Raw genomic sequence first — 24,606 nt, forward strand, 5'->3', positions numbered from 1 at the left:
TAAATTCAATCCCACTCTGCACAGAAGATCCAGGCAGTATATTTCCGTCACGAACAGAAATAGTCGCTAACTATTACAGCCTAGAACTATTAGAAAATTATATCAGGTATATAAATTAACTTTTATCACTTACATAAAATTATGAAATGCTCACATTTTATGACATAATTGATGCGGAACTGATATTTCACTTGAGGAGGAATATTCTTGTTGCACCGGTCATGCTTTGGGAGAACGATGGAATGTCAACGTTGAAGATCTACATCCAGTCCTATTTGTTTTGCCGTGGAATAGTGTACCTTCAGTGGGATATCTAGAAAGTCACTATATAGAGAATAATGGCTCGGGTGGTGAAAGGGTTTCGGACTATAAGAAATCACTGGAAAAAGTCCACATTTGCTGTGTGTGTGCTGTCATATGGAGGACACTGGTTGTATGGAAAGCACTGGTTTGTATAATCAGATATATGACTGCCCGTCTCTGTCTTTTATCTATATTAAATCCCTTTTCTCATTTGATGTATATATTATTATTATTTTTCTTTTTAAATTCACAGTGACAGTGTGCTGCGACGAGAAGCATGTATAGAGGCCAGGGTAAGGGATATTTATTTTGAAAATAACTCCCACAATTTATTATTACTATAATAAGTTTAATACCCAGAACCTCAAGGTTCCCTACATTAAAATAATAATGTTTTAGCTTTTGTCAACTATAATAACTTTGATATCCAGATTCATAAAGTTCCCCACATTTAAATATATTGTATCTGATGGTTCAACAGGAATTTGGTCATCGGTCAATTGGACCTCAGGAACATCTGAAGAAAGCCACAGTCATTCTGAATCCTGCTGCCTGTAAAGGGTATGGTTATACTGATTTATTTCCCTCACTGTGTAATAAATCAGTTAAGTTTTTCAGGTTGTTTGTGTAATCGTAGTTACATTTTCTCTGCAGAAAAGCCAATACTTTGTTTGAGAAGAATGCAGCTCCCATTTTACACTTGGCTGGAATGGAGGTTAAAATTGTGAAGGTATCATCCTGTGCCCAGGTACTTTTTTTACACATTTTTGTATACATTTTTGAACGGCAATCTGTTTTCTGTCGTGTAACAGACTGATTATGAAGGCCAGGCGAAAAAGCTCATGGAGTTGATGGACCAAACTGATATGCTAATCATTGCTGGTGGTGATGGGACATTACAGGAGGTACAAAACTATCTTCATAAAATGGTTTCTGACAACTTGAACATATTTAATAAATGTTTTAGTGCATTGTATATGACCCATGTTTTCGTGCATTGTATTTCACACAGGTGATAACTGGCCTACTGCGCAGATCAGATGAGGTAGTTATTAGTAATACATTTGTTTTAAGACAAAGTTATATTTAAACATCCCCATGTTTTCTGAATTTGAACTACTGTAACCACAGGAGAACTTCAGTAAAATACCAATCGGTTTCATTCCTCTGGGTTCCAGTAACTCTCTAAGTCAGAGTTTGCATCTAGTTTCAGACAACAAAGTACAGTAAGTCTCATGACTTCACTTTTCAAAGAAAATGATTTGCCCAACGGTTTGTTGTGATCAAATTGTAATAAGATTTTCTGTTTTTTTAGACACATAACCTCAGCAACCCTGTCAATACTGAAAGGAGAAACGGTTCCACTGGATGTTCTGCAAATAAAAGTGAATTTGACAGGCATTTTGAAAGAGAACCTCAGATTTGACAGCATCAACTATTTTAATTCCTTCACACTGAGTTGATTGTGTAATTCTCTTCTTAGGGTGAGAAGGAGCAGCCAGTGTTTGCTTTGTTAAGTTTACGTTGGGGTGCATTCAGAGACGTCGCTTCGTCTATTAGCAAGTATGCTTCTGCTTCATTTTTTATTCGCAACATAAATAAATACAAAATGTGAATTTGTATTTCTAACATGTTTTTTTTTTTTTTGTTGTTGTCAAGATATTGGTACCTTGGCCCCTTGAAAACAAGAGCCGCACATTGGTTTAGTAGCCTTAAGGTGAGTGCAGTGCTTCATTGACAGGGATCATATTTCATTTACATGTACATCATATATGAGGCCTATATATTAGTGAGTATTTGATTAATCAGATTATCTTCTCTCCGACAGGAGTGGCCACAGTGTCACCAGGCGTCCCTCTCTTATCTGGCTCCTGTACCTCGTCCACCTGACCTGCCCACTGAAATCCCACACAGGCCCAACCTCCTTTACCGCATCTACCGCAGACTCCACAACTACTGGAACCCTCCTATAGAAGGTATTTTATCATTTTTACAAATATATTTCTTTAAATAAAACAAAGAATATGAATTAGGACTGAGCATTGACACAAATTTCACGATTTAGTTCGATTCGGATGCTTGCGATTCAATTCTGATTTAGAATTATGATATATATCAGATACAGTACATGACCATTTTTCTGAAGGAAAAACTAAACTCTTTCAACTAATGCTGTAAACTAGGGACATTGAAGGTTAAAATGAATACAAACATTTAAATAACACATGAGGCAGTTTTTTTAAGCAATAAAGATTCATGAAAATGAGAGCCGTTACATGAATAATGTTACTTTGATGCTTTATGTCTCAATCCAGGGCAATTGTTGTGTATCTGTTTATATCTAGTATTTAATTCTTGTTTAAATCCGTTTGTGTTGGTAGAGCCACCGGTAGAACCCGAGCCAGAGCAATGGGAGAGCAGAGACATTTCCACATTGGAGCTCTCAGTTAAAACACACAATAAGAACCCTGTGAAGAGAGTGAGTACTGACATAACACTCGTTATTGGAATATTTTGTAAATCTAAATGTAAAATATCCTTGAGGTTTTATTCTGATTGGTATTGTCTACTGTCTTCAGCGTGTGGACGATTCTATGCTGATAACTCTGGACCCAGACACCCTCACGGTTGGTCAGTTCATTACTGAGGGGTGAGTGTAAATCAGTCTATATTATAATATATTATAAATACAGCGATATTCCACAACTTAAAAATTGTGCTTTTTGATTTCATGGTAAATTTGAATAAATAATAGTACACTTTAAATAATAATTTAAGATAAAAAGACAATTAAATAAAATAAATATTTTTTCTAGCTTTTTGTGCGATAAAAATGTTATATTTTGTGTTGTATTTTAAATAATTATGTTTTCAATGTAATTACAAGGTCTCATAAACCCCTAAAGAATAAATTGGGGACATGAATGAATATTGATTTATGTTATGCAGGACTAAGAAAGCAGTTAACCCAATGGAGTCCATAGAAAATAGTTTGCAGATAGAAGCCAGTGCTGTTTGTCTCAATCTCCCAGAGGTCAGTATGTTTTAGAAGTTTTTGGAACTGATTTCTTCATCTAAGCTTTGATATTGACTCATTCTCATCTATTGCTTTGTTCTCCTGTCCACAGGAGGGCGCCGGATTTTATGGCATTGACAATGAGGAATATGAGGCTATGTCTGTGGAAGTGAGACTGTTGCCACGGAAACTGAGGTTCTTTTGCAACGCTGAGCGCAGAGAGCAGCTTGCACAGGCTCAGTGATGACAGCGGCGTGTTAATGGTGGTTACGCAACAGATTATTTGAGACGTTTTCCTAAAACTACAAGAGAGAAACTGGAAAACCAGCGGAGTCAAATGAACTTTAAGTTGTCATGAAGTCATCACACTCTAACAAGAACTTTTTGTGTTCTATAAAGAGTTAATTCACACAAAAAAATGAAAAACTCACCCTTGTGTTGTTCCAAACCCAGAAGACTTTGGTTCATCTTCAGACTGTAAATGTCTAGATAAGAGCCAAGAAATAAAGACATCATCAATCTCTTATTTTAAAGGCTTTTCCATGCATTTTTGATCATTTCCGTTGATAGTGTTTTGTTTTAAAATACCCTCAAATACTGTGCAGACAAAACGTGATAGAAAAGAACCGTTTATTTCAAAATGGCAGTGAATAAGAATCACTGGCTTTAAAACAACAGTCACATGCTGTTAGTTTGTATAACTGTATAGTAGGTAGTGTGTAAGACAGAGGCATTACACGAGTGCTTTGTGATACCAGTAGAGTAAAACTCAACATTCATTTAGCTTGTTATTATGACAAAGACTTGTGTAACACTTAGATAACGCACAAAAAGTATCTCACATACACAATACCAGACAATTCCACCTGTACAATTATCTTACATGGCTGCTTAATATACATTCTCCATTCATTTACAATCAGACACTAAATAACCAACCAACAGATTTATAATACAGGAGTTCTCAATTTCTCTGATAGATTAGAAATGTAAAAACTAAATTCACATTTAAGCAAATCTAGGTTATAAGCAACAGTATTATTGTTCATTTAAATATTTTATTTAACATCATTTAAAGAACTTTTGTCCATCCAACTGTTACAAACCTGAGTGCCTGCACTCGTTCCTAAGAAATCAATTGCGTTATTTTGTTAGCAAAACAAATTTAGGATAGTGACTTTAATCTGAACAGGTCAAGTAAATGCTTTTCCATTTATGTTTTCTTTTGAATTTCACCTATATGAATGCAGCTTTACAGATAATTTGATTAATTAAGGATCCAGTTTGAATTTTCACAGGATTAACATATAAACACACACAAATCCACAAATTAATCGGCCTTGTGAGGCCAGTCCGCTGCTGTCATTCTGAAATTATCAACCCAAACATGATAAAATAAGAAACCCCAAATATATACAAATTCAAAAGTCTTTCACAAGTGATAATCATGAGCATTCACTGATGACAAAGACAGGAATAGGATCACATTCATTTCTTCAGAGCAAATCAAGTGAATCAAAAAGCTGAATGTAACAATTTCTGTGTCATTTGCATCAGTCGGTGCATTAAACGTACAATTTACATTCAATACCAAGGGTGATGGTAATTAAAGGCCTGTATTCAGCATTAACAAACACACTTTATGCTCCATTTCATCAGTGTGTAAAACAGCATTGAAATGACATTTGGGGAGTGAAATCAGAATGACCGAGAATCTTCTACAGTGTCGTTAATTCATGACAAATGAATTCAAAACATGAATAATAACAAACTACAGTAGCAAAACTGATTGTGTCTCTTTGTTCATGCACAATAGATCACAACAAACACAATGACAGATGCCAGTTTTATCCCAAAAACGAAATGACTGGTTCACATGATTAAGTAAAAAAAAAAATGTGGCAGAGATTGTGAAAATCTTCACCATCACAGTAGTGTGTGATATGCAACAACCATAAAACCTTTAGAAATACAGATGTGACATTCAAAGCAAACTTTACCAAACCGTTGTTACCAGCAGGAAGTGAGAGTTGCTTTTCCGATTCTCTGGTGTCCAAGTGAAGCAGATTTATATCCACTGGGGACGTCACATCAGTTCCCCCAGACAGCACTGGCTAGAAGAACAAAGTCACAACTGAAGACCACAGATTGAAAAGCGGTAGAGAGAGGCACAGAGATCATGTTTTGCATGAAACAAGCTTAGGCAAGAGTCGAGAAGAAATCCAAGATGGCTGGAAGGATACAAAGCACACAGGCAGACAGACAGACAAGCAGAAAGACGTCACTGGATTGACTGGCCGCAAAGTGCACAAAAAGTCAGATTGCACCTTGTTGGTGTAGGCAGTATCAGTGTGGTCCAGAGGTGTCAGGAATGGCTCCTGAGATTGCCAAGCCAGAGAAAGAGAGAGAAGAGAAAGCAGGTAATCAGTAGGGAGTGGGTTGCAGCCCTAATAGAAAATGGGCTCCAGAGACAGAGTGTCTTACGGGCAGCAGGGGTTGTCGATAACCAGCATGACGTCGATGCCGTAGATTTCCAGCAGGTCGACGAGAAAGCCGCGGTCGGCCTGAGGATCCAGCCCCATGGCTCTCACGTGCTCAGCGGTCAGGGTAGGATCAGCGCTCGCCGCCAACTCAGACAGGGTCTGGAAGATTCTGTTGTTCTGTTCCATGAAGAATCTGGATCACAAACAGTGGCAAATTCTATACAGATTAATTACAGCAACATAAGTGTCATTTTTCCAGTGGCTTTCACAAGAAAACGGTAAAAAATTATGTCAGAACTGTGCTTCCACAGCTTTAGATTTATATTATATTAGAGTAGATACTCCAGAGATAGTTGCTTGGTGTATAAATAAGGCTTTTTATATACTAAATGCAAAGCATAACAATGCAATATACATGTGCAAATTTATATGGCATTTACATCAAATATACTAGCCTTTTTTTTTTTCAGAAAGATGGATTAAATTAATCGAAATGAACAGTTAAGATGTTTATAATGTTATGTTACAAAAGATTTCTATTTAATTGCTCTTCTTTTGGACTTTCATGGTTTTCTGCAAAATATTAAGCAACTGTATGTTTTAGAAATTTATCCTGAGCACCAAATCAGCATATTAGACTGATTTCTGAAAATTCAGCTTTGCAATGAATTATATACATATTAATCTATATATGTATAAATACACACACATGCATGTATATTTAAGAAAAAAATATTATTTCTATGTAAAATATTTATATTTTTATATCATTTAAATTATATAAATCTATATACAGTATATACATGAAAATATTTCTTAAATATACATGCATGTGTGTGTATTTATATATATATATAAAAAAATTATACACAGTGCACCCACATATATTATGTAAACCAGTGTTTCCCAACCCTGTTCCTGGCGGCACACCAACACTGCGCGTATTCTTTGTCTCCCTTATCAAACACACCTGATTCAACTCGTCAGGTCATAATCAGATGGGTTAATGAGCTGATGAGTTGAATCAGGTGTGTTTGATTAGGGAGACAAAGAATATGCGCAGTGTTGGTGTGCAGCCAGGAACAGGGTTGGGAAACACTGATGTAAACACAAACTTTTATTTTGGATGCGATTAAGCGTTTGACAGCCCTAATATATATATATATATATATTAAAATGGAAACAGTTATTATAAATTGCAATAATGTTACAATATTGAAGTTTTACTGAATTTTTGGGTCAAATAAATGCAGCCTTGGTGAGTAAATTTCTCTTTCTATGCTGTTTTTTTTAAATAAGTCTTTGACTTAAAAATATAATATTGGATTTTTATCATTTTCCAAGCAATATTATACACGTATGGCTTCATTAAGCTTAAAGCTATTTTCATAGAAAGTGTATTGAGTTGTTCCATTTCCAAACACTCTTTCCGTCTCACTAAAAACTGCTGATATGATAAACTGAGTTGTATAATTCCATCACGTACAAAATGAAGAGTTCTTCCTCATTAGATGTGCAGTCTCCATCCACCTCCTGAGAGTACAGCAGCATCTGCCTGTAACGATAGCAACATCATCATATGCCTGTGGAAATGTGTTTGGGTTTTTTTTCACCTCATATGCCTTTCAGATTTTAAAAGGCTGGTGGTACCTCTGCTCACAGAGCTTGCGATACTTCTCTCGGTCCGCACTGTTGAGTCTAAGCAGAGGCTGGAGGTTCTCTCTGTGCGTCTTTACATTCTGATTATCAATGTAGACATCATACAGCTCCTTCTTTTCCTCAAATATCTTCTCTGTAGTACCTGAGAACCCAAATAAAAATGCAAAACAAATCAAAAATGCAACTCACTCCACTGATTTATTCTTACTAATACTACGTTACAGTACACTATTCTTTCTCAAATTTATCAACTAATACAGATGTTGGAGGAAAAGTTCAACCAAGAACTACACTCATTCTGAACTTAAAGGAGTAGTTCACTTTTCAAAAAACTTTTGCTGATAATTTACTCACCCCCATGTCATATCCAAGATGTCCATGTCTTTCTCTCTTCAGTTGAAAAGAAATTAAGGTTTTTGATGAAAACATTCCAGCATTTTTCTCCATATAATGGACTTCAATGGGAACCAAACAGTTCAAGGTCCAAAAGACACTTTCAGTACAAACTGCAAACTGTTAAAAGGGCTTTAAACGATTCCAGACGGCGAATAAGGCTTTTATCAAGCGAAACGATCGCTCATTTAAAAAATAAATAACAAAGTTTACGTTTTTTAGCGCAAATGGTCGCCTTGCTCTGTACTGTGATGCACGTTCGTGACTCTCCTGTTCGAACTCATTCATCAAAATGAACAAATCTTTTTCCGAGTCAATTCGTTTGTTGAATGAACCAAATGACTTGGAAAAAGATTTGTTCATTTTGATGAACGAGAAAGAATGACATGGACATCTTGGATGACATGAGGGTGAGTAAATTAGCAGCAAAAGTTTTTTCAAAAGTGAACTACTCCTTTAAATATTATTTAACATCTACTTTTTACAGTGTCTGTGGAATTATGAATTTTGCCAACTTCAGTCCTTCTCTTGACTGAGAGACTTACAGGCCACATAAGACAGCTCAGCCTCAAGAGCAGTGATGTCAGCAACGTTGATGTAAAAGAAGGGGCGGAACTCCGGAACAGTCAAGCCCATCCCAGGAATGGACACATTAGCAAGGCAGCAGCAACAGTATACTAATGGATGCAGAACAACATAGCAAAATAATTATGAGTTAAATGTGAAAACACCCACAATCATATAATAAAAGTTACAGATTAAAATAAATGCACAAATCAAAGATCACCAGGGTTCGCTTTAATTTAACCAAACATGGCAAGTGTGAACATACCCTTAATTTGTTATGAAAAATAAGTAGAAATGTAAGCCAGGTGTCAATGTGCATGTTAATGGGTTTCCTCTCTCACCTCGATAGCAGACCACACCGACAGGGGGAGGAGAGAAAATGAGGATGCGTTTCCTGAGCAAAGCAAACTTCCACAGCACCATGATCTGCTCTCCGAAGAAGCGGATGAACTGGGACATGCAGCCAGCCGGGTGTGTAATCTAATACAAGGTGTACAGAGTAAGTGACAAAATGTGTTGCTTCAGATTTCCTATTCAATGACTCCATATACAGACACACCACACATATTAAAAAAAGGTCCTTTAAGTTTATAAAAAAAAATGACAAATTTTAGATCATAGAGAAAAGTAAGAATAAAAAAGTATTATTCATTGTCAGGGTATAGCAGCATTTATTTTTTGTTATGAAAATCATGTGATCTGTAAAGACTGTCCGTCACAACCTCATTTTCATCTGTTAAATTCAATATGACGTCTACCCTGACTAAGGTCTATTCAGACAATAATTAGGACCATTTAGCTGGCTTTTTAAATCTAGTATCATCTTTAAAATCCTCTGACAGGCTTGTCAGTGCATATAGCAATTTTTCAAAGTTCAATTTCAGTTTTCATATTTTAAAACTTTTATGTGTGTATATATATATATATATATACACTGTATATATATATATATATATATATAATATTGTATATACTTTGTGTACTTTATGCTTGATGACATTACATTTTATTATTTACCAGCAATTTTATGTAACTATAAAAACCATAAACATTTAGAATGTGCATATTCAAGACTGAACAGGGGCTTATTCAATAAACAATATAACCAAATCTAGTCCTGAGCAAAAGTATAAATCAGCATATTTATCTCCTCATATGGAATTCTTCTTTAACAATAGAGGATCTTGTGGTTTTTACACAGGCTCACAATAGTTCTTTTTTTTTTACTCCACGAAACTGAACTCTCCCATGCTTGTGCTGCTGTCAGGATGTGCAGAAGTAATGCACTCTGATTAATCAGTAACATGAAATTCCCTGAGTGGCCTGACCTAGATTTCTTTAGAAACTAAAAAATAACTTCAAAAAAAAAACAAAATTAATTATCTAAAGCTACCATCATAAAAAAATATTTAATGAAGTGGCAGACAATATTGGGTTATATCTTCAAACCTTCATCTCTGGGTGCATGCAGCGGTTGACTATGGGTCCAAGGGCGCTGGTCGGGCAGGCTGTGACCAAACCGTTCCCTCCTGGGGGCAATACTGCCTTTTTATCCTCGTAGAAAGCTTCCAGTGGAGAGTACTGGCCTGGACACTGCAACTGGTGCCTGTAAGAATGCATTTGCAGAATTAAAGCTAGGCAATGTTTTTAAATGTTCATGTTCATAAACCAATTCAGTCATATCTGACTCTTGGTGATTTTATGGGCCATCTCTTGCCATACACAATTTAATAAGTCATTAAAACAATAATAATGGTTATTGTTTTTGTTTTAAGACCCTTATTCATCATCTGGAATCGTTTAAAGCCCTTTGAACAGTTTGCAGTTTGCACTGAAACTGTCTTTTGGACCTTGAACCGTGTGGTTACCAGTAAAGTGCATTATATGGAGAAAAATCCTGGAATGTTTTCATCAAAAACCTTAATTTCTTTTCGACTGAAGAAAGAAAGACATGGACATCTTGGATGACATGGGGGTGAGTAAATGATCAGCAAAAGTTTTTTTTTAAAGTGAACTACTCCTTTAATAGCTTTTCATTAAACTCAGAATCCCCTTCAATTCGATTATGAACCCCAGTCTGGGAAAACCTGACATAATGTGATATTTAATGCACTTCATGTTGTTAACAAAAAATAGAATACATTTTCTTTATCTTTATATTAATATGGTACAAGATAATTCTTCTCAAATCAATGTGATAAACAAAGTTAGGTCAAAAGTAATCTAAAAGTAGTCAGATTACATTATCTTAAATATGTTATGTAATGGATTACAGTACTAACTACAATTTTGGTAATGTAATTTGGAATCAGTAACCGACTATATTTTGTAAGTAACCTACTCAGCACTGCACTCACACCTACAGAAAATTCGCCTATACTGCATGATGTTTTTGGATTGTGGGGGAAACTGAAGAGCCCAGAGGAAACCCACGCACACACAGGACAGGAAGAACATGCAAACTCCAAACAAAAAGGCCTTTTGGCTCAGTCGGGACTCAAACAGGGGACCTCCATGCTGTGAGGCGACAGAGCTACCCCGAGCCACTGTGCCGCCCTCAGCAATTAATAATAGAAAATATTACATACATCTTATATGGAAGACTCAGGACCAAAAAATCTGAATGCAATGACAGGATGTCCTACCTGTCAACCTATGTATTTGCATACCTTCATGCAGATATCACTTCACCATCACATCCAACTCAGAGCTTATGTTTAATGCATAACAACTTCTTAAAATAGTAATGATGCGTGCAAAAGAGTAAGAGGAGGAAAAATAACAAGATTAAACATAATGCAAGAATACACTCACCGGACTTGGTTTTCCAGGAAGTGCATGTAACGGTATAGCAGTGTGTAAGAAGGAGACAAAATCCCTACAGATTTCATCCGAGCTCCTCGTTCCAGCTCACTTTCCACAGGCATGTTGGCAAAGCACGCTAGACCAAAGTAACAGCCTTTACGGAAATATCTACAAAAAGAGACAAGCTCATTTAACATACGTGGCTATGTGCGCAAAATGAACCTGTTTCAATGCAAGTATGAAAATACTACTGATCAAACAGTTTGCCTCATGATTACAAATTATCTTGATGAATGTGACGAACACATTACAAAGCAAAATAATTGGTCAAATTTTGTGTAACAGGATGAGAGAGAACAACAACACAAAATTCACTTTTTTATGGTCAATATATGGATTCAAAACATGTATTTCATTTCTAGACTGTTGGTTAAAATGTAACATGAATAAAAAATAGATACCATAAAGGATTTTATAATTGTGAGGTTCAGGGCAAATGTAACACTAGATATGAAAGAGAAATTGCACGACTAAATTTAATCAGAATTTCATGTATTTCAGTAAAAAAAAATATACAGTATTGTGCAGCTTATACAAATTGTACTGTTAAATCAAATGTTTATTATAGAAAGGTAGTTTTGCAGTTATTAGTTATGTGTTATGTATGAAAAGTTTAAAAATGTTACAATTTGCCCTCGGCCCCTTATAAATACAATGAGATTTAAGAAAGAGATTCCTACATGAAGTCACTTGAGATCCGATGAGAGCCACTGGCCATTGACTTGAACTCTACTCCCTCCAGATTCACATCTTGAGGTAGGCACCATTCTATCATGTTCCCTGTAAAAGACACAATGTGGGCCTATGTAAACAACTGTGAAGCTGTTGGACTAGGTTTTAGTCAAATAGTGTTTGCAGAAGAACACAAAAACTCTCCAAATTCCTTTCTCCGCAAAACTTAGAAGCAAAAGAGGAAGTTGGATAAGAACAGTACAGTAGTCTGCCGGATGACTTATACAACTCTCACTTCATATTCTATTCATTTTCTAACTGGTGATAACACAAATCTTCCCATATGGGAAAAAGTTTTCAGTGTCTGAATGATAAGCTATTTTGATATGTTTTGTGTATCTTAAAGTAAAAAAAAAAAAAGTGGTGTAAAGGTTTGGAGGCTGCAATAAAGAAAAAAAAAATATCATAAAGTCTGACATTTTTTGGGGGAAAGTAGTTCAGCATAATCTTTCATTATTATTAAAGAACAAACAGCAGTGACAAAAAATAATAATAATATAATACAAATATATTCTTTAGATTAAAACTTTCAGAGAAACTAACGAGGAAGCCGAGTTTGTTGTCATATGACAATATTGTTTTATGCAGAATAGTTATTTTTCTTAAATTAAAATAATATTTGTTTTTTAAAATTGCAGTATACATTTCTACGTACTTTTTTTATAAAACAAGATATTTTAAAGATGTATCATCATCATTTCGGACATTCTTATTTGTGATTGCCACATATAATTTTTTCTTTTTTTTCTCTCTCTCAGTCAGTTTTTTTTTTTTTTTTTTTTTTTTTACACAGTACCGGTATTTATTGATTAACCTCACCCGATCTGGTGTCGAAAGTCACAACAAACACGGCAACAATCTGATCTTTTTCCTCCCATCCAGACCCAGTGATCCTCCGATCCCTGACCGACAGCCCATGAAAGGCGCAGTCTCCCTCTTCATCGGTGGCAGAAGCATCTCCTCTCGGGCCGCTGTGTTTATAGGGAGAGTGTGCACTTTCACCTGGAACAGCTGTTACACTATTCGGTCTCGCTGGGCTTCTGTTTAGGGAGATATCTACCCCTACAATGCCCTCGGTCGGGTAACTCGATAGACCGGATTGTGTTGAATCCCCAGTCTCCGGTGATGGAACCGATGGGGCAAGTTCGGCCGGGGGAACCTCCTCCCAGTCCAGCAGCGGGGCGCGATCCGACTGCTCGACCATGATAGCGTTTTTCGATATTGACTATAGAAGAAATAAACAACGTCGTCGCACTCAGTATAGAGCGGTCAGTCGGAGAGACCAACGCCACCCAAGAAACGGAACATAGCGCTTGCAATACAAACGATCCTTAAATGTAGTAATACAGACAGGGTAACAGACGCTACCCAGGCGTACACTGTTTTGATGATGTCACACACTTCCGCTCACGTGGTACAAAAGGGTTCTCGTTATCAACCTCGTCCTCCCACCCGAAAAATAAATACACCAAATGATGTTGTCTGTGTGCGCAGTCCCCTAAAATAAATATATTGACGACTTCTAACGACCATAAGCTATCCTTGATAGTCAGAAATTATGTTTTGGAAACCACACAAATTTAACTTTTGAAAATGTTTTCTATAAATAATGTTTTCTGATATTTAAATAAATAAATACTTGTGATTAGGTTAACGTTACTTATTTTGATTCATTTCACACACAAACCGTCACGTCGTCGCCGTCCTATTTGGATCATAACAAATCTTTTCGGAGGATAACGTTACAAGTTTGTATAACGTTACTAGTCCTAGTTTGTTCATGTGTAAAGTGGCGATCGATTCAAGTCAAACACACCTACTGAATGAATCTAAACGCTTGATATACTAGTTAGCAGAGTTAATTAATGGTCGGGTCACTGTCACTCCGCCCATAGTTAAAAGGACCTCGTTAACTTTGACGCGCCAGGTTCAAGCGTGGTCACCCGTGAGCTCATTTCAGGGTAAGTTGGAACTGCAAATATGTTCAAAACTGGACACAATTGAAGCGATATTATGTGAAAGATGAATCTGTATAGCTCTACTCACAATAAAACATATTTTGAGGCCTAGCGAGACTGCTCTCATAGCATCAAATAACATGATGTTTGTCAGTCATCTTTTTACCTCAAATACATATTGTGTAAACAACTTCAGCAGATCTCAATTGCTATAATTAACTTTAATAAGCCCATATACACCATATAAGTTGTTTTATTGGCCATTTGTCAACCACTAATTTACAGGATGGTTAGTTGCCATTCTAAAACCCTTTAGAATAAATCTGTTTCTGTTTCTTCTGGATTCTAGTGGTCTGAAATGGCCTCTGTGAATGCAGCACAACAGCACTTGAACTTCTCCAGCAGTGGGGAGGAGGACAGCAGTGACAATAGCTTTGATGAATGGGCACACAGAAGTATTTCGATCAGAAGCCCCTGTCAGACGCCCCGGATACAGCGCCACCGCACCAGGAGCATTACTGTTTCTCCTTCCATCCCTACTTCTCCCATACCATATGCTGCCTGGAAAAAACTCCGGCTTTGCGACTCGCCCAGTACACCAAAGGTAGTCTTCCAGCTCAACCGTTTCATGTGTACATTAATACAATGACGGAGTACTTTATACTTTTGTATGAGCAATACATACAGTTGACCCTATATAGACTTATATTTACATCATCTAACTTCCTCCACTTACAGAGTTTGCTGTCTAAGTCGACCCTCCCTTGCTCTAGCAGCAAGCCGTGTCGCAGTCAAAGATTCCTTCGTCTGCCTAGTGCTTTTGACCATGTGCCCTCAGTGAACGTTAACCCTTTCACACCAGATACGGTGCGCAGGAACAGTGTACACCACAAGAGGAAGAGCCAAAGGAGTGATGAATATGAGGATGATGCACAAAGGTAACACAGCCCTTGCATGTAAGCAATGCCCCTTGAGGAACTGGATTTACATTGAAGCTTTTATTTCAACAGATCTATGGACACTCACAACTCATCAGAGGATGAAAGTTTCTTCCTCCCCTCAAAGGTACAGTTTCAAAGACCATAGTTCATCCTCGTCTTTCATGTTTTAGGTTTATAATGCTTCATAATCCTGCCGGAAGCTTTGGTAAATCTGCGTTCTCTCACATGGTCTCCCATCTGTTGGCCTTCAGAGGCCAGCAGTGTCATCCCGCATGCTGTCACGTTACGAGAGTGAGTTTCTAGAGCTGGGCTGTATCGGCGGGGGCGAGTTTGGTTCTGTGTATCGCTGTGTGAAGAGGCTGGATGGTTGCATGTACGCCATCAAGCGCTCGCGCAGGCCAATCGCAGGCTCTGCCAATGAGTGAGTCAGCATTGCCACAGTGCTTAATCATCTTCTTTTTCAAAATGGACCCTTTTAACATTTCCGGGGTTCTCCGAAGTAGAAGTCATCACACCGTAGTTGGGTGAACTTCTAATGGTGACCTGGAGATGACAGAAAATATAATTTGTGTGTTCCCATTTGCTCCAATGAAAAAATTTAAAAACATGTTGGTGTTTCCATGACTTTGCAAAAAAGAGAGAGAAAAAAACATACTTTTTTGGCATCAATGGTCCCATGAAGAACATCCATAACATCCATAGAACCTTTCCATTGCTTGAAAGGTTCTTTAAAGTGGAAAAAGGTTCTTCACATTTATTTTTTTTTAAGGAACTGAAGGGTTCTCTGGGGAACCGTGTCATCATAGTCTGTGAAAAGGGTCCATTTTAAAACCTCCTATTTGTATCCATAAACTTAAATGTCCTAACTGAATTAAGGCCTCATCCTTGTTTAATCTAAGCCCTGTGTGTAGTAAGGTTAAGATTTTTGTGATTCCTTGATGAATCTTATACCTTAACGTAAAACAAGTTCCTTTTATTTTTTTTTCTCAGACAGTTGGCCTTAAAGGAAGTGTATGCCCATGCGGTGTTGGGCCATCACCCTCATGTTGTCCGATACTACTCTGCATGGGCTGAAGATGACCACATGGTTATACAAAATGAGTACTGTGACGGTAGGACAGAAGATCACAAGATAAACATACTGTAGATGGGTATATGTTTGTGTATTCTTGGGACTTTTTTTGGAGAACTAACTGTCAATTGTTTTTTTTGGTCTTGTAGGTGGTAGCCTCCATGATGCTATAACTGAAAAAGAGGAGCAAGGGGAGTATTTCAGAGTTTCTGAGCTAAGGGATCTGCTCCTACAGGTCTCCATGGGGCTCAAATACATCCACAACTCAGGCCTAGTGCACCTCGACATCAAACCCAGTGAGCTCTGTGTCTCTTTCATTGTTATTCACATGCCTCTACCGCTTAATGAGAAATTTGACTTTTTGACTGGCACAAGCTTAAATTTTCATCCTTTCCAGGTAATATTTTCATCTGCCGTCGACCCAGCTCGAGTGCTGGTGGAGAGGGAGATAGTGAAGAAGAGGATGAAAGCCCCTCCTCTGGGGTTGTATATAAAATTGGTATCATCTTAAAGTGTTTTGCTTATTATTATCATTATTATTATTATTACACATTCAGGTATTTAGTGATCCGGAAGGTTAATCTAACACGGATGGATCTCTAAATTTCCCCAATAATAGTATAAAATAAATGTACTTTTATTTATATATGTGTATATATATATATATATATATATGTAGTTCACAAAAATGAACAAATCTTATTTCGAAATGACTCGGAAAAAAGATTTGTTAATTTTGATGAACGAGTTCGAACAGGAGAGTCACTAACGCGCATCACAGAACATAGCAAGGCGAGCATTTGTAAATTATCAGCAAAAGTTTTTTTTTTTTTTTTTTTCAAGTTGACTAATCTTTTAACAGGGCTGTTTTTGAGGTAAAAAGGATGTTGATTTACACAACAATTGAGGAAAGTATGTTTAAACTTTACACGAAGACCCTAAAAAAAAAACGTACCAACTTGTGGAAAATGAGCATCTGATGACCCCTTTAAACTAGTCCTAGTAAAGTTCTTCAGCAACAAGCTGCCTTATGGTAAAGTCTGTCCAGCTGTCCATACGGCATACATATTTACCTGCTGAGGCTTATCCATGTTGTGCACACAAATAAGTCTCTGACACAGTCAAACCAAGCCATGTTTTGACATTTCTATATCATTAATAGCTGATATCATGGGTCCCTTGTTCTTTAGGTGACTTGGGTCATGTAACATCCATCTCAAGCCCTCAGGTAGAGGAAGGGGATAGCCGTTTCCTGGCCTATGAGATCCTGCGAGAGGTACAATATCTGTTTGAGCTTTCTTAGGGTGTTTAGTTTGTTGCAGAGGTTAAACTACACTGTACCGATCTTATAAACAATGCCTGACATTACAATATAATTGTGGATGTGACCCACTGTTGCTGTTTTAACAGGACTACACGCATCTTCCTAAAGCAGATATATTTGCGCTGGGCCTGACAGTGTTATTAGCTGCGGGAGCTCCACCACTTCCTCAGAATGGAGACACATGGCATAGCCTCAGACAGAGTGAGATGCCCAGCCTGCCCCAGGAATTACCAGCACCCTTTAAAGACCTTTTAAAGGTAATTTGAGTAAGCACATCTGAGGTATTCATTGCATTACCTGTAATGGTTTCAACAATGCAGGTTAAGTTTTCCAAAATTACCAGTTTCCTACTTCCACGACCTCAGAGACTGCATGGATGAATCCATTGTAAACAATAACAAAACCTCAAAACCACCAGCATATTCATGAGACTTCTTCAGAATGGGAGAGGACTGAACTGAAACTAAAAGTATCAGCATTCAGGGGGGTATAATTCCATTTAAATTACCATGGTGTGTATTCTCGTGTTCAATTAGTCATGGGTGGTTTAAAAAAAAAAAAAGAGCATGTACTTTTATTCCACCAGCAGAGGGCATATAGACCAACTAGACTATCATAAAATGCTGAGCAATGTAGTACTAGTTTTGGTTCAGTCACCTGCAATTCTGAAGAATTATCATAAATGTGCTGGTGGCTTTGAAGTTTTGTTTACCATGGATTCATAGTTTCAGTCTCTGAGGTCAAAATTAAAAACCTAATATGGACAACACATTTGTTTTTGATAGACCATGTTAGATCCTGATCCTACTACAAGGCCATCTGCATCTGCGTTGTGTCGGCATGATGCACTGCACAAGGAGAGAGCTGGCAAACTGGCCGCACAGCTTCGCAAGGAGCTAAATGTGGAGAAGTTCAGAACGGCTATGCTGGAACGGTGAGTAATCTGGCATATTGTGTACTCCATTTCAAGGAAGTAAACAAGTAGTGCTTCCTTATGAAATAATCACTTATGCTGAGGTATTTATTGCAACGCCTTCCATTTCTACTTAGAGAACTCAAGGAAGCCCGACTGGCTGCTACCTCACCCCAGCCGTCATCACAACCAGGGTCTCTTCCGAGAACTGGGCGGAAGCTTGTGGGAAGAAATGTAGCCCGGTCTATGAGCTTTGGTTTTCCCGGATACTAGCACTGAATCACGTTCTGTTTCCACATGCCCACAAACTCCATATGTGGAATGCAACAGTCAGACACGTTTGCATTACTCAGCACGTCATCGTAAAATTATCACTTCAGATCTTGTTTTTGTCTTTGCCAGTTGACTCATTAAAGACAAACACTGCCACTGTGGTGTATGAATCGGCACATATTTAAGGTTTGCTGTTGAATGGCAAATTTATCTTGTCAAATAACCATTTCATTTTAATTGTAAATAAAGTTTTTAAATGTTTTTTTTCTGAGTGATGTTGACTGATCTACTTTCAATTCTATATGCTGTGGTTGATTCAGCAACATCATACTTAACAAGAAACAATTAAATGTCCACCAGGTATGCGTTTTAGTAAGACTCGGTTGAGCCTCCTAGAAGAGATGTCCTAGTACAGGTTCTCAAAAAGGGGGCACCAGTATGTCTTTAAATGTGTTATATTAGCATATTTAAAAGATGTACCACTTAAATCTGACATAATTGTGTTTATTACAAGGAGGTGTTTGAATATTGTCTGTCTCGTTTTAGTCCAATGTGCATGTGGTGTACTAACAACAAATTTGTCAGCCAACTCCTCAGAATTCCTTATCTGACACGTGCAGACTAGCAGAAGGGGAAATTCGTTTCCAAAAACGCCTTTCTCCTAAAGTGCAGGTCGGGTCTTTCAAGAGACTTTAAAGTCTGTTTATCTTTGCCTTCTCGGCGATTATGTAAAAAAAATATTTTAATGCCTTAACAAACAGCGAGAATTAAAATCTAACATGTTTTCAGACGCTACACACACTTGACTACTGCTGGAAATTCCGTAGACATTGGCCACGCCCTCGCACGTGACGCCGCGTCTCTGATATACACGAATCACGATCAAGACGGCTTGTAGATTTTCATAATTTCATTTCTCAGCCTTTTTTGAGTGTGTTTGTTTGTTTGTCGGAGATGATGCTTCATCGTCCGGTATTTTGAATAATAGTTTACGTAAGTAACGAATGTTTATTTTTTGACTCAAAAATGAAATACGCTCGACACGATTTTGAACATTTGCGTCAAAGAATATTTTTAATTGTGTAAAATTGGTAACTTAACTTACTTTTGCCAATTTCGTAGCCTTTTCATGGTTTGTGTCGACAATGTCATGACACTTTGTGCAGTTTCTTTAAATATAAACATCCATTCACATGTCTAACGTTAAGTTACCTAAGTTAGATAAACAAATATTTCACGCTTCCCTCAGATTCAACTTTCGTGCACGTGATATTAATGTTCAGAAATGTGCTGTATATGGCTGGTGATTTTATTTTTAACTGCATTAACGTTAATCATTGAGCTTTTGTGTGGTCTTTTTAGAGATGAATTTCGACTTCAGTCTGTCTTTGTTTTGATCCGAAAATCATTTCTTCCGAAACTGTTTTTCGGGGCAAAATGGGAGAATCAGCCAAACGCACTGTTTACAATTAAATTTGCATACTAAACTTCAGTAATAAGACTTAGAAAATTAGCTAATTTCTATAATAGACCGATTAACAAGTTAGTTAGCTAGCCGCTAACTGTTCCTATTTTCAGCAGCTTTGCTACTTGGTTAACTAAATCTAATCATCTTATTATAAGCCAACCGTCGTCACATCCACGAACTAAAGTTACAAGTTTGCGTTTATTTAGATTTTACATATATATATTTTATATAGTTATATAATAATTTATATTACACAGGTGTTCATGTAGCTTAAAGAGTGGAGCATAGCATTATCAACGCTAAGGTCATGGGTTAGATTCCCTGGGAATGCATGATAAAATGCATCAACCTTGAATGCAATAGCTTTAGGTAAGAGTCTGTCATACAGACTTTGTAAAACTTCATCTCTGTAATTTACTTTATTTTTATAATGTTTTAACAAATGTGCATGTCAGGTTTAGTTCACTTCTGGGTACAATTTTTTTCCCCCCTAGACCATTTATAAATGTTAAAATATTAAATGCATTTAAATATATTTATCAGGCTGTATAGTCTTAAATCATTTCCGTGTCTTGTTTTTGTCAAGATAATGAAACGAACTGCTTTTGTGTTTCCTTTTAATTGCAGAGCACCTGTATGAGGCATAGTTTGTGCAATGGACCGCAACACAAGCATTGACAATTTTCCGCACTGTTCCCTGCTGCTCCTTTCCTTTTTTGAGCAAAAAGGATGCCAAAATAGTGAGCTTAAAAGAGAATATAATGATTTGGGTCTTCTTTCCGATCACATTTATCTTGAAAGTGATGGCGATTTACAAACTGATGGACATAGTTCCTTGGCCACCTACAAAGATCTTTTACATGAACTTCAGAATCAAGTTCAGCCTCATCTGCCAGGTATTTGTTATATCATATTTGTACTGTTCTGATTACCTTATTTGATGCCAGTAAGCCGATGATTACTATGGAAACTTGTTTGCACCATGAAAAAAACAAAAACAAAAGGGAATTGCGACTTACAATTGTGACTTTTTTCTTGCAATTCCAAGTTTATACCTCTTTAGCTCACAATTCTAACTTTTTTTCTCACAATATCGAGTTTACATTCCTCGAGATTTTTCTCTCTCGGAATTGCAAGATATCCCACAATTCTGATTTTAAAACTCGAAATTGTGAATGATGAAAAAGTCAGCATTTATGAGATTCTGACTTTTTGCAGTTGCAAGTTTAAATCTTACGATTCTGAGAAAAAAGTCAGAATTGCGAGACTCGGGATCGTGAGGAGAAAGTTATGAAGTTTTTATTTTTTATTCAGTGGTAGGAACGACTTTATAAAGATGACTGATAAATAGACAATATTTAATCTGATGAAAATATAACACAAATGTTTTTCTCAAATCATGATGTTTGTTAATATATAATATTCTGAGGTGGGACCTCCATTAGAGAAAAGTAGGCTACTTCAATTAATAGTGCCTCATCTTTGCCGTAATCTGGTTAAATTACAGCTATTTGATATCAGAAATTGTCAAATATACAAATTGGAAAAGAATTAAATATGCAAATTTGACTGATACTGATTAGATTTTTGGATTTATTTTGCATCCCTAATTTTTAGTTATATTAAAACTACTGTAGAGTTTTTATTTGTAGTATTATATGTATGTATAGTACATTTACACATTATAGACAATTGTAAGTCAACATTGTGAACATGGGAGTGATCCGTTCACAACAGTTCACATTATAGACAATTGTAAGTCGCTTTTGGATAAAAGTGTCAGCTAAATGAATAAATGTAAATAGTTTTTGCTGTTGTCCATGTCAGTTAAAGGGTTAGTTCACCCAAAACTGACCAAAACTTTTGTTCTGCTGAACACAAAGGAAGATATTTGGAAGAATGTTTTAATCAAACAGATCTCATTCCCCATCAATGGAAGTTTAAACATTCTTCAGAATATCTTCCTTTGTGTTCAGCAGAACAAATAAACACATAGAGGTTTGGAACAACATGAGGGTGAGTAAATACTGACAGAATTTTCATTTTTGGGTGAACTAACCCTTTAACACGGCTCTTATGTATCTCCATCTCAGTTGATGCTGAACAGGCTCAGGCAGCAAGGGAAATGGCTGCAGAGCTGATCAGAATTGCAGACCTTCTTGAGCAGAGAGTCCTGTTCCAAGCCGCTGAAACTTTGACCAAGAAACTGGACAAGTGTGAGACTCAGGTAAGATGAATTATTCTACGCAGTTTATTTATTCTAAAATGGTTCCTCCTTAACCCATTAGTATCATTTACCACTCATATCTCTCACTATTCTTTAAACATTTGCAGTTATGGTCCAGACATCTATCTGATGGAGTGCAGGGCTTACTTCACCATGTGACCGGAGCCAAAGAGTTTAAGAAGGAACTTGTCGAGATGGCCTTGACTTTTGTGCTCATGAAGACTGTGTGTGAGCGTGTGCCCTGCTTTTTGTCCAGCCTTTATAGCACTGTAGTGCAGTATTTCGGACCTCGCTGACCCCTGGTGAGATCTGTGTACCAGTTATATATTTGTAAGGGATGTAATGTGAATATTTTTGTATAAATAAAAGACAAATATGACTTTGAGATAAATGAAGAGAAATATGTGTTATTCTTTTTTTTTTTTTAAACCATTGTTACAAGTTTACCTTTTTCTTTTCTTTTCTTCATTACTGTTTTAATACTGTTTGAAACAAGTAATTTTATTTTTGCACTTTGGTCATGTTAGGTTTTTTTACGGTTATGCATTAGACTGTTTCTTTACCTGCCATGGAAAAATTTTCCAGAAAATTGTATATTAAACCATATAACCAGAAAAATGTGCATCATTCGTATCTCCTCTGCTAACTTTGTTTAAAAATGTATTGTCACTCATCTTGTACGGGATATCACGTGATCTCCCATTCATTTCATGTACAAGCCTGAGTCATATCAGTACAAAAGAGTAAACAAAACTTAGTTTCTTCTTAATTAAAATAACAAAAAAGACTCAAGGCAGTGTTTCATTATAATAAAAATCCTTCTTAAATTAGGCCACAAAACACCAGATTCACCCTTGATTGAAGTTTTATTTCACAGCTTTTGTCCATCTATGCAAAAACCTCACTTGCAGAAAAAAATAGCACTGTTTTCTCTGACATGAGGATGCCAACCTCTGACACAACAGGTGGATCCTGCATGTAGATTTAACTTCTGCTTATGGTTTTATGTTGATTTGACAAAGGTCTCTATTGGATAGGCACAGGGAAACGGGGGTGACAAGGCTGTGCTGTCAAGGCCTTTTGAGCTTTAAGGATCAATCAACAGCACAAGATACAGACAAGGTGTAAATCAGAGTCTGAAGACAGACAATACTTTGTAATAATAAAGGACTGATTTGTGTGGCTCAGAGGACATTTAGGAGACATTCTGGTCCCCTAAATCTGAAGTCAGCTCTTGATTTAAGCAACAGAAAGTTGCATTTAGAGTAGGCAATGTTTTTCATAATCACTTGTTGTTATACAAGTCTAATCAATTTTCACATCCTGATAGCAATCAATAATAGAAGTAGTCTAAATATTTAAAAAAATATACATGTATCTTTTGTGGAAGTCTGGGGACCAAAAAATATTCGTCCAATCATTATCATTCGGTCTGCAGACATCACACGTCATCGCATTTCATTTCAGGGCAGACAACTTTTACAGTTCCTAAAGAAATAAACCAAGCTAATGCTGCATTCACGCCATAACTACTGTAATTAATAGATGGCAACCCATTGCAGTTTACTCTGAGCCGTTCAATGAATTTATGCGTTGTTATTGAAATATCAATGGTGAAATGAATCTACAGCAGTCAGGTGGTACAACTAGAGCTCTATAAGTTGTTTATGTTCATTATTATTGTTAAGTTAAGTGCTTTGAGACATGAGGTTTTAATACAGTTTAATTTAATACCATTTCTCGCGACACTGCAGACAACTCTAACATTGCGTGTTCATGTTTTGGAGAAGGTGTGGCTTTGGAGACGCTCTGAATGGAAGGTATGATCTTATGCTTAAAGCTAGCTTGCTATTGCTAGCCTCTCCAAAATGCCTACCCTACCTTGAAAGGGATAGTTCACTTTGAAATTAATTTTTGTTTAAATTGTTTCAATGTTTAACTTACCTCAAGTGCATCCAAGATGTAGGTGTCTTTGTTTCCACAGCATTTTCAATTTTAACATTTTTTGGTCAAACCGTTGTTGTCCGTCAGTCATATAATGCAGGTCTATGGGGATCTCCTAAAAGAGCATGCACAGAGAAGTCAAAATTAAACATGATTTAATGACTCGTAAATGTAAGTATGATGGTCTAAGACACGAAACGAGCAGTTTGTGTGAGAACACGAACAGTATTTATATCGTTTTTACCTCTTGTTAACAGCCGTCGAGCCGAACCGTCTCCAAAGTTACGCCGGAAATGATCTCTGGCGCGTCTACGTTACGCATTGATTGTTTACACGGAGATTTCGGAAGTTTTACCTTTCACTTAACATATTTAGATATATCGAAATTGTCTTCCATTGCAATTTCCCGTATATCTAAATATGTTTAGTGAAAGGTAAAACTTCCGAAATCTCAGTGTAAACAATGCG

General features: G+C 36.8%; 4 protein-coding genes across 6 annotated transcripts; 3 read left to right on the forward strand and 1 right to left on the reverse strand.

The window, feature by feature from the left end:
• The first annotated feature begins 191 nt into the window (after positions 1 to 191).
• Positions 192 to 3,845, forward strand: agk (acylglycerol kinase). The gene is made up of 15 exons (XM_039683962.2): positions 192 to 448; positions 557 to 596; positions 785 to 864; positions 958 to 1,033; positions 1,116 to 1,208; positions 1,316 to 1,348; positions 1,435 to 1,529; positions 1,619 to 1,688; positions 1,787 to 1,866; positions 1,963 to 2,020; positions 2,132 to 2,279; positions 2,685 to 2,782; positions 2,883 to 2,953; positions 3,253 to 3,337; positions 3,432 to 3,845. The coding sequence occupies exons 1-15, from the start codon at positions 339 to 341 to the stop codon at positions 3,561 to 3,563; spliced, it is 1,269 nt and encodes a 422-aa protein (XP_039539896.2). The 5' UTR covers positions 192 to 338; the 3' UTR covers positions 3,564 to 3,845.
• Positions 3,846 to 3,932: 87 nt separating this feature from the next.
• On the reverse strand, positions 3,933 to 13,406 carry dennd11 (DENN domain containing 11). Of its 3 annotated transcripts, none has more exons than XM_039683959.2 (10): positions 12,838 to 13,406; positions 11,967 to 12,066; positions 11,236 to 11,394; positions 9,871 to 10,027; positions 8,763 to 8,901; positions 8,400 to 8,531; positions 7,453 to 7,603; positions 7,289 to 7,357; positions 5,804 to 5,995; positions 3,933 to 5,429 (listed from the first exon to the last, which is right to left on the reverse strand). In XM_039683959.2, exons 1-10 carry the CDS (start codon positions 13,220 to 13,222, stop codon positions 5,411 to 5,413), a joined length of 1,503 nt encoding a protein of 500 aa, XP_039539893.2. In that variant the 5' UTR covers positions 13,223 to 13,406; the 3' UTR covers positions 3,933 to 5,410. The 3 variants fall into 3 exon arrangements, with proteins under 3 accessions (XP_039539893.2, XP_039539892.2, XP_039539894.2); XM_039683958.2 differs by having other exon boundaries at positions 3,933 to 5,433; XM_039683960.2 differs by having other exon boundaries at positions 3,933 to 5,697.
• A 70-nt stretch (positions 13,407 to 13,476) lies between these two features.
• wee2 (WEE2 oocyte meiosis inhibiting kinase) lies at positions 13,477 to 18,760 on the forward strand. Its single transcript, XM_039683952.2, has 12 exons — positions 13,477 to 13,979; positions 14,326 to 14,580; positions 14,715 to 14,914; positions 14,987 to 15,041; positions 15,169 to 15,338; positions 15,908 to 16,029; positions 16,139 to 16,285; positions 16,387 to 16,488; positions 17,180 to 17,265; positions 17,400 to 17,570; positions 18,099 to 18,247; positions 18,364 to 18,760. The coding sequence occupies exons 2-12, from the start codon at positions 14,335 to 14,337 to the stop codon at positions 18,497 to 18,499; spliced, it is 1,584 nt and encodes a 527-aa protein (XP_039539886.2). The 5' UTR covers positions 13,477 to 13,979; positions 14,326 to 14,334; the 3' UTR covers positions 18,500 to 18,760.
• A 573-nt stretch (positions 18,761 to 19,333) lies between these two features.
• Positions 19,334 to 22,618, forward strand: bida (BH3 interacting domain death agonist). The gene is made up of 4 exons (XM_039683963.2): positions 19,334 to 19,492; positions 20,595 to 20,863; positions 22,061 to 22,194; positions 22,302 to 22,618. The coding sequence occupies exons 2-4, from the start codon at positions 20,623 to 20,625 to the stop codon at positions 22,488 to 22,490; spliced, it is 564 nt and encodes a 187-aa protein (XP_039539897.2). The 5' UTR covers positions 19,334 to 19,492; positions 20,595 to 20,622; the 3' UTR covers positions 22,491 to 22,618.
• Positions 22,619 to 24,606: the final 1,988 nt, after the last annotated feature.

The sequence above is a fragment of the Pimephales promelas genome, chromosome 10, assembly GCF_988280905.1.
Source record: "Pimephales promelas chromosome 10, fPimPro1.hap1.1, whole genome shotgun sequence".
NCBI classification, from domain to species: domain Eukaryota; kingdom Metazoa; phylum Chordata; class Actinopteri; order Cypriniformes; family Leuciscidae; genus Pimephales; species Pimephales promelas.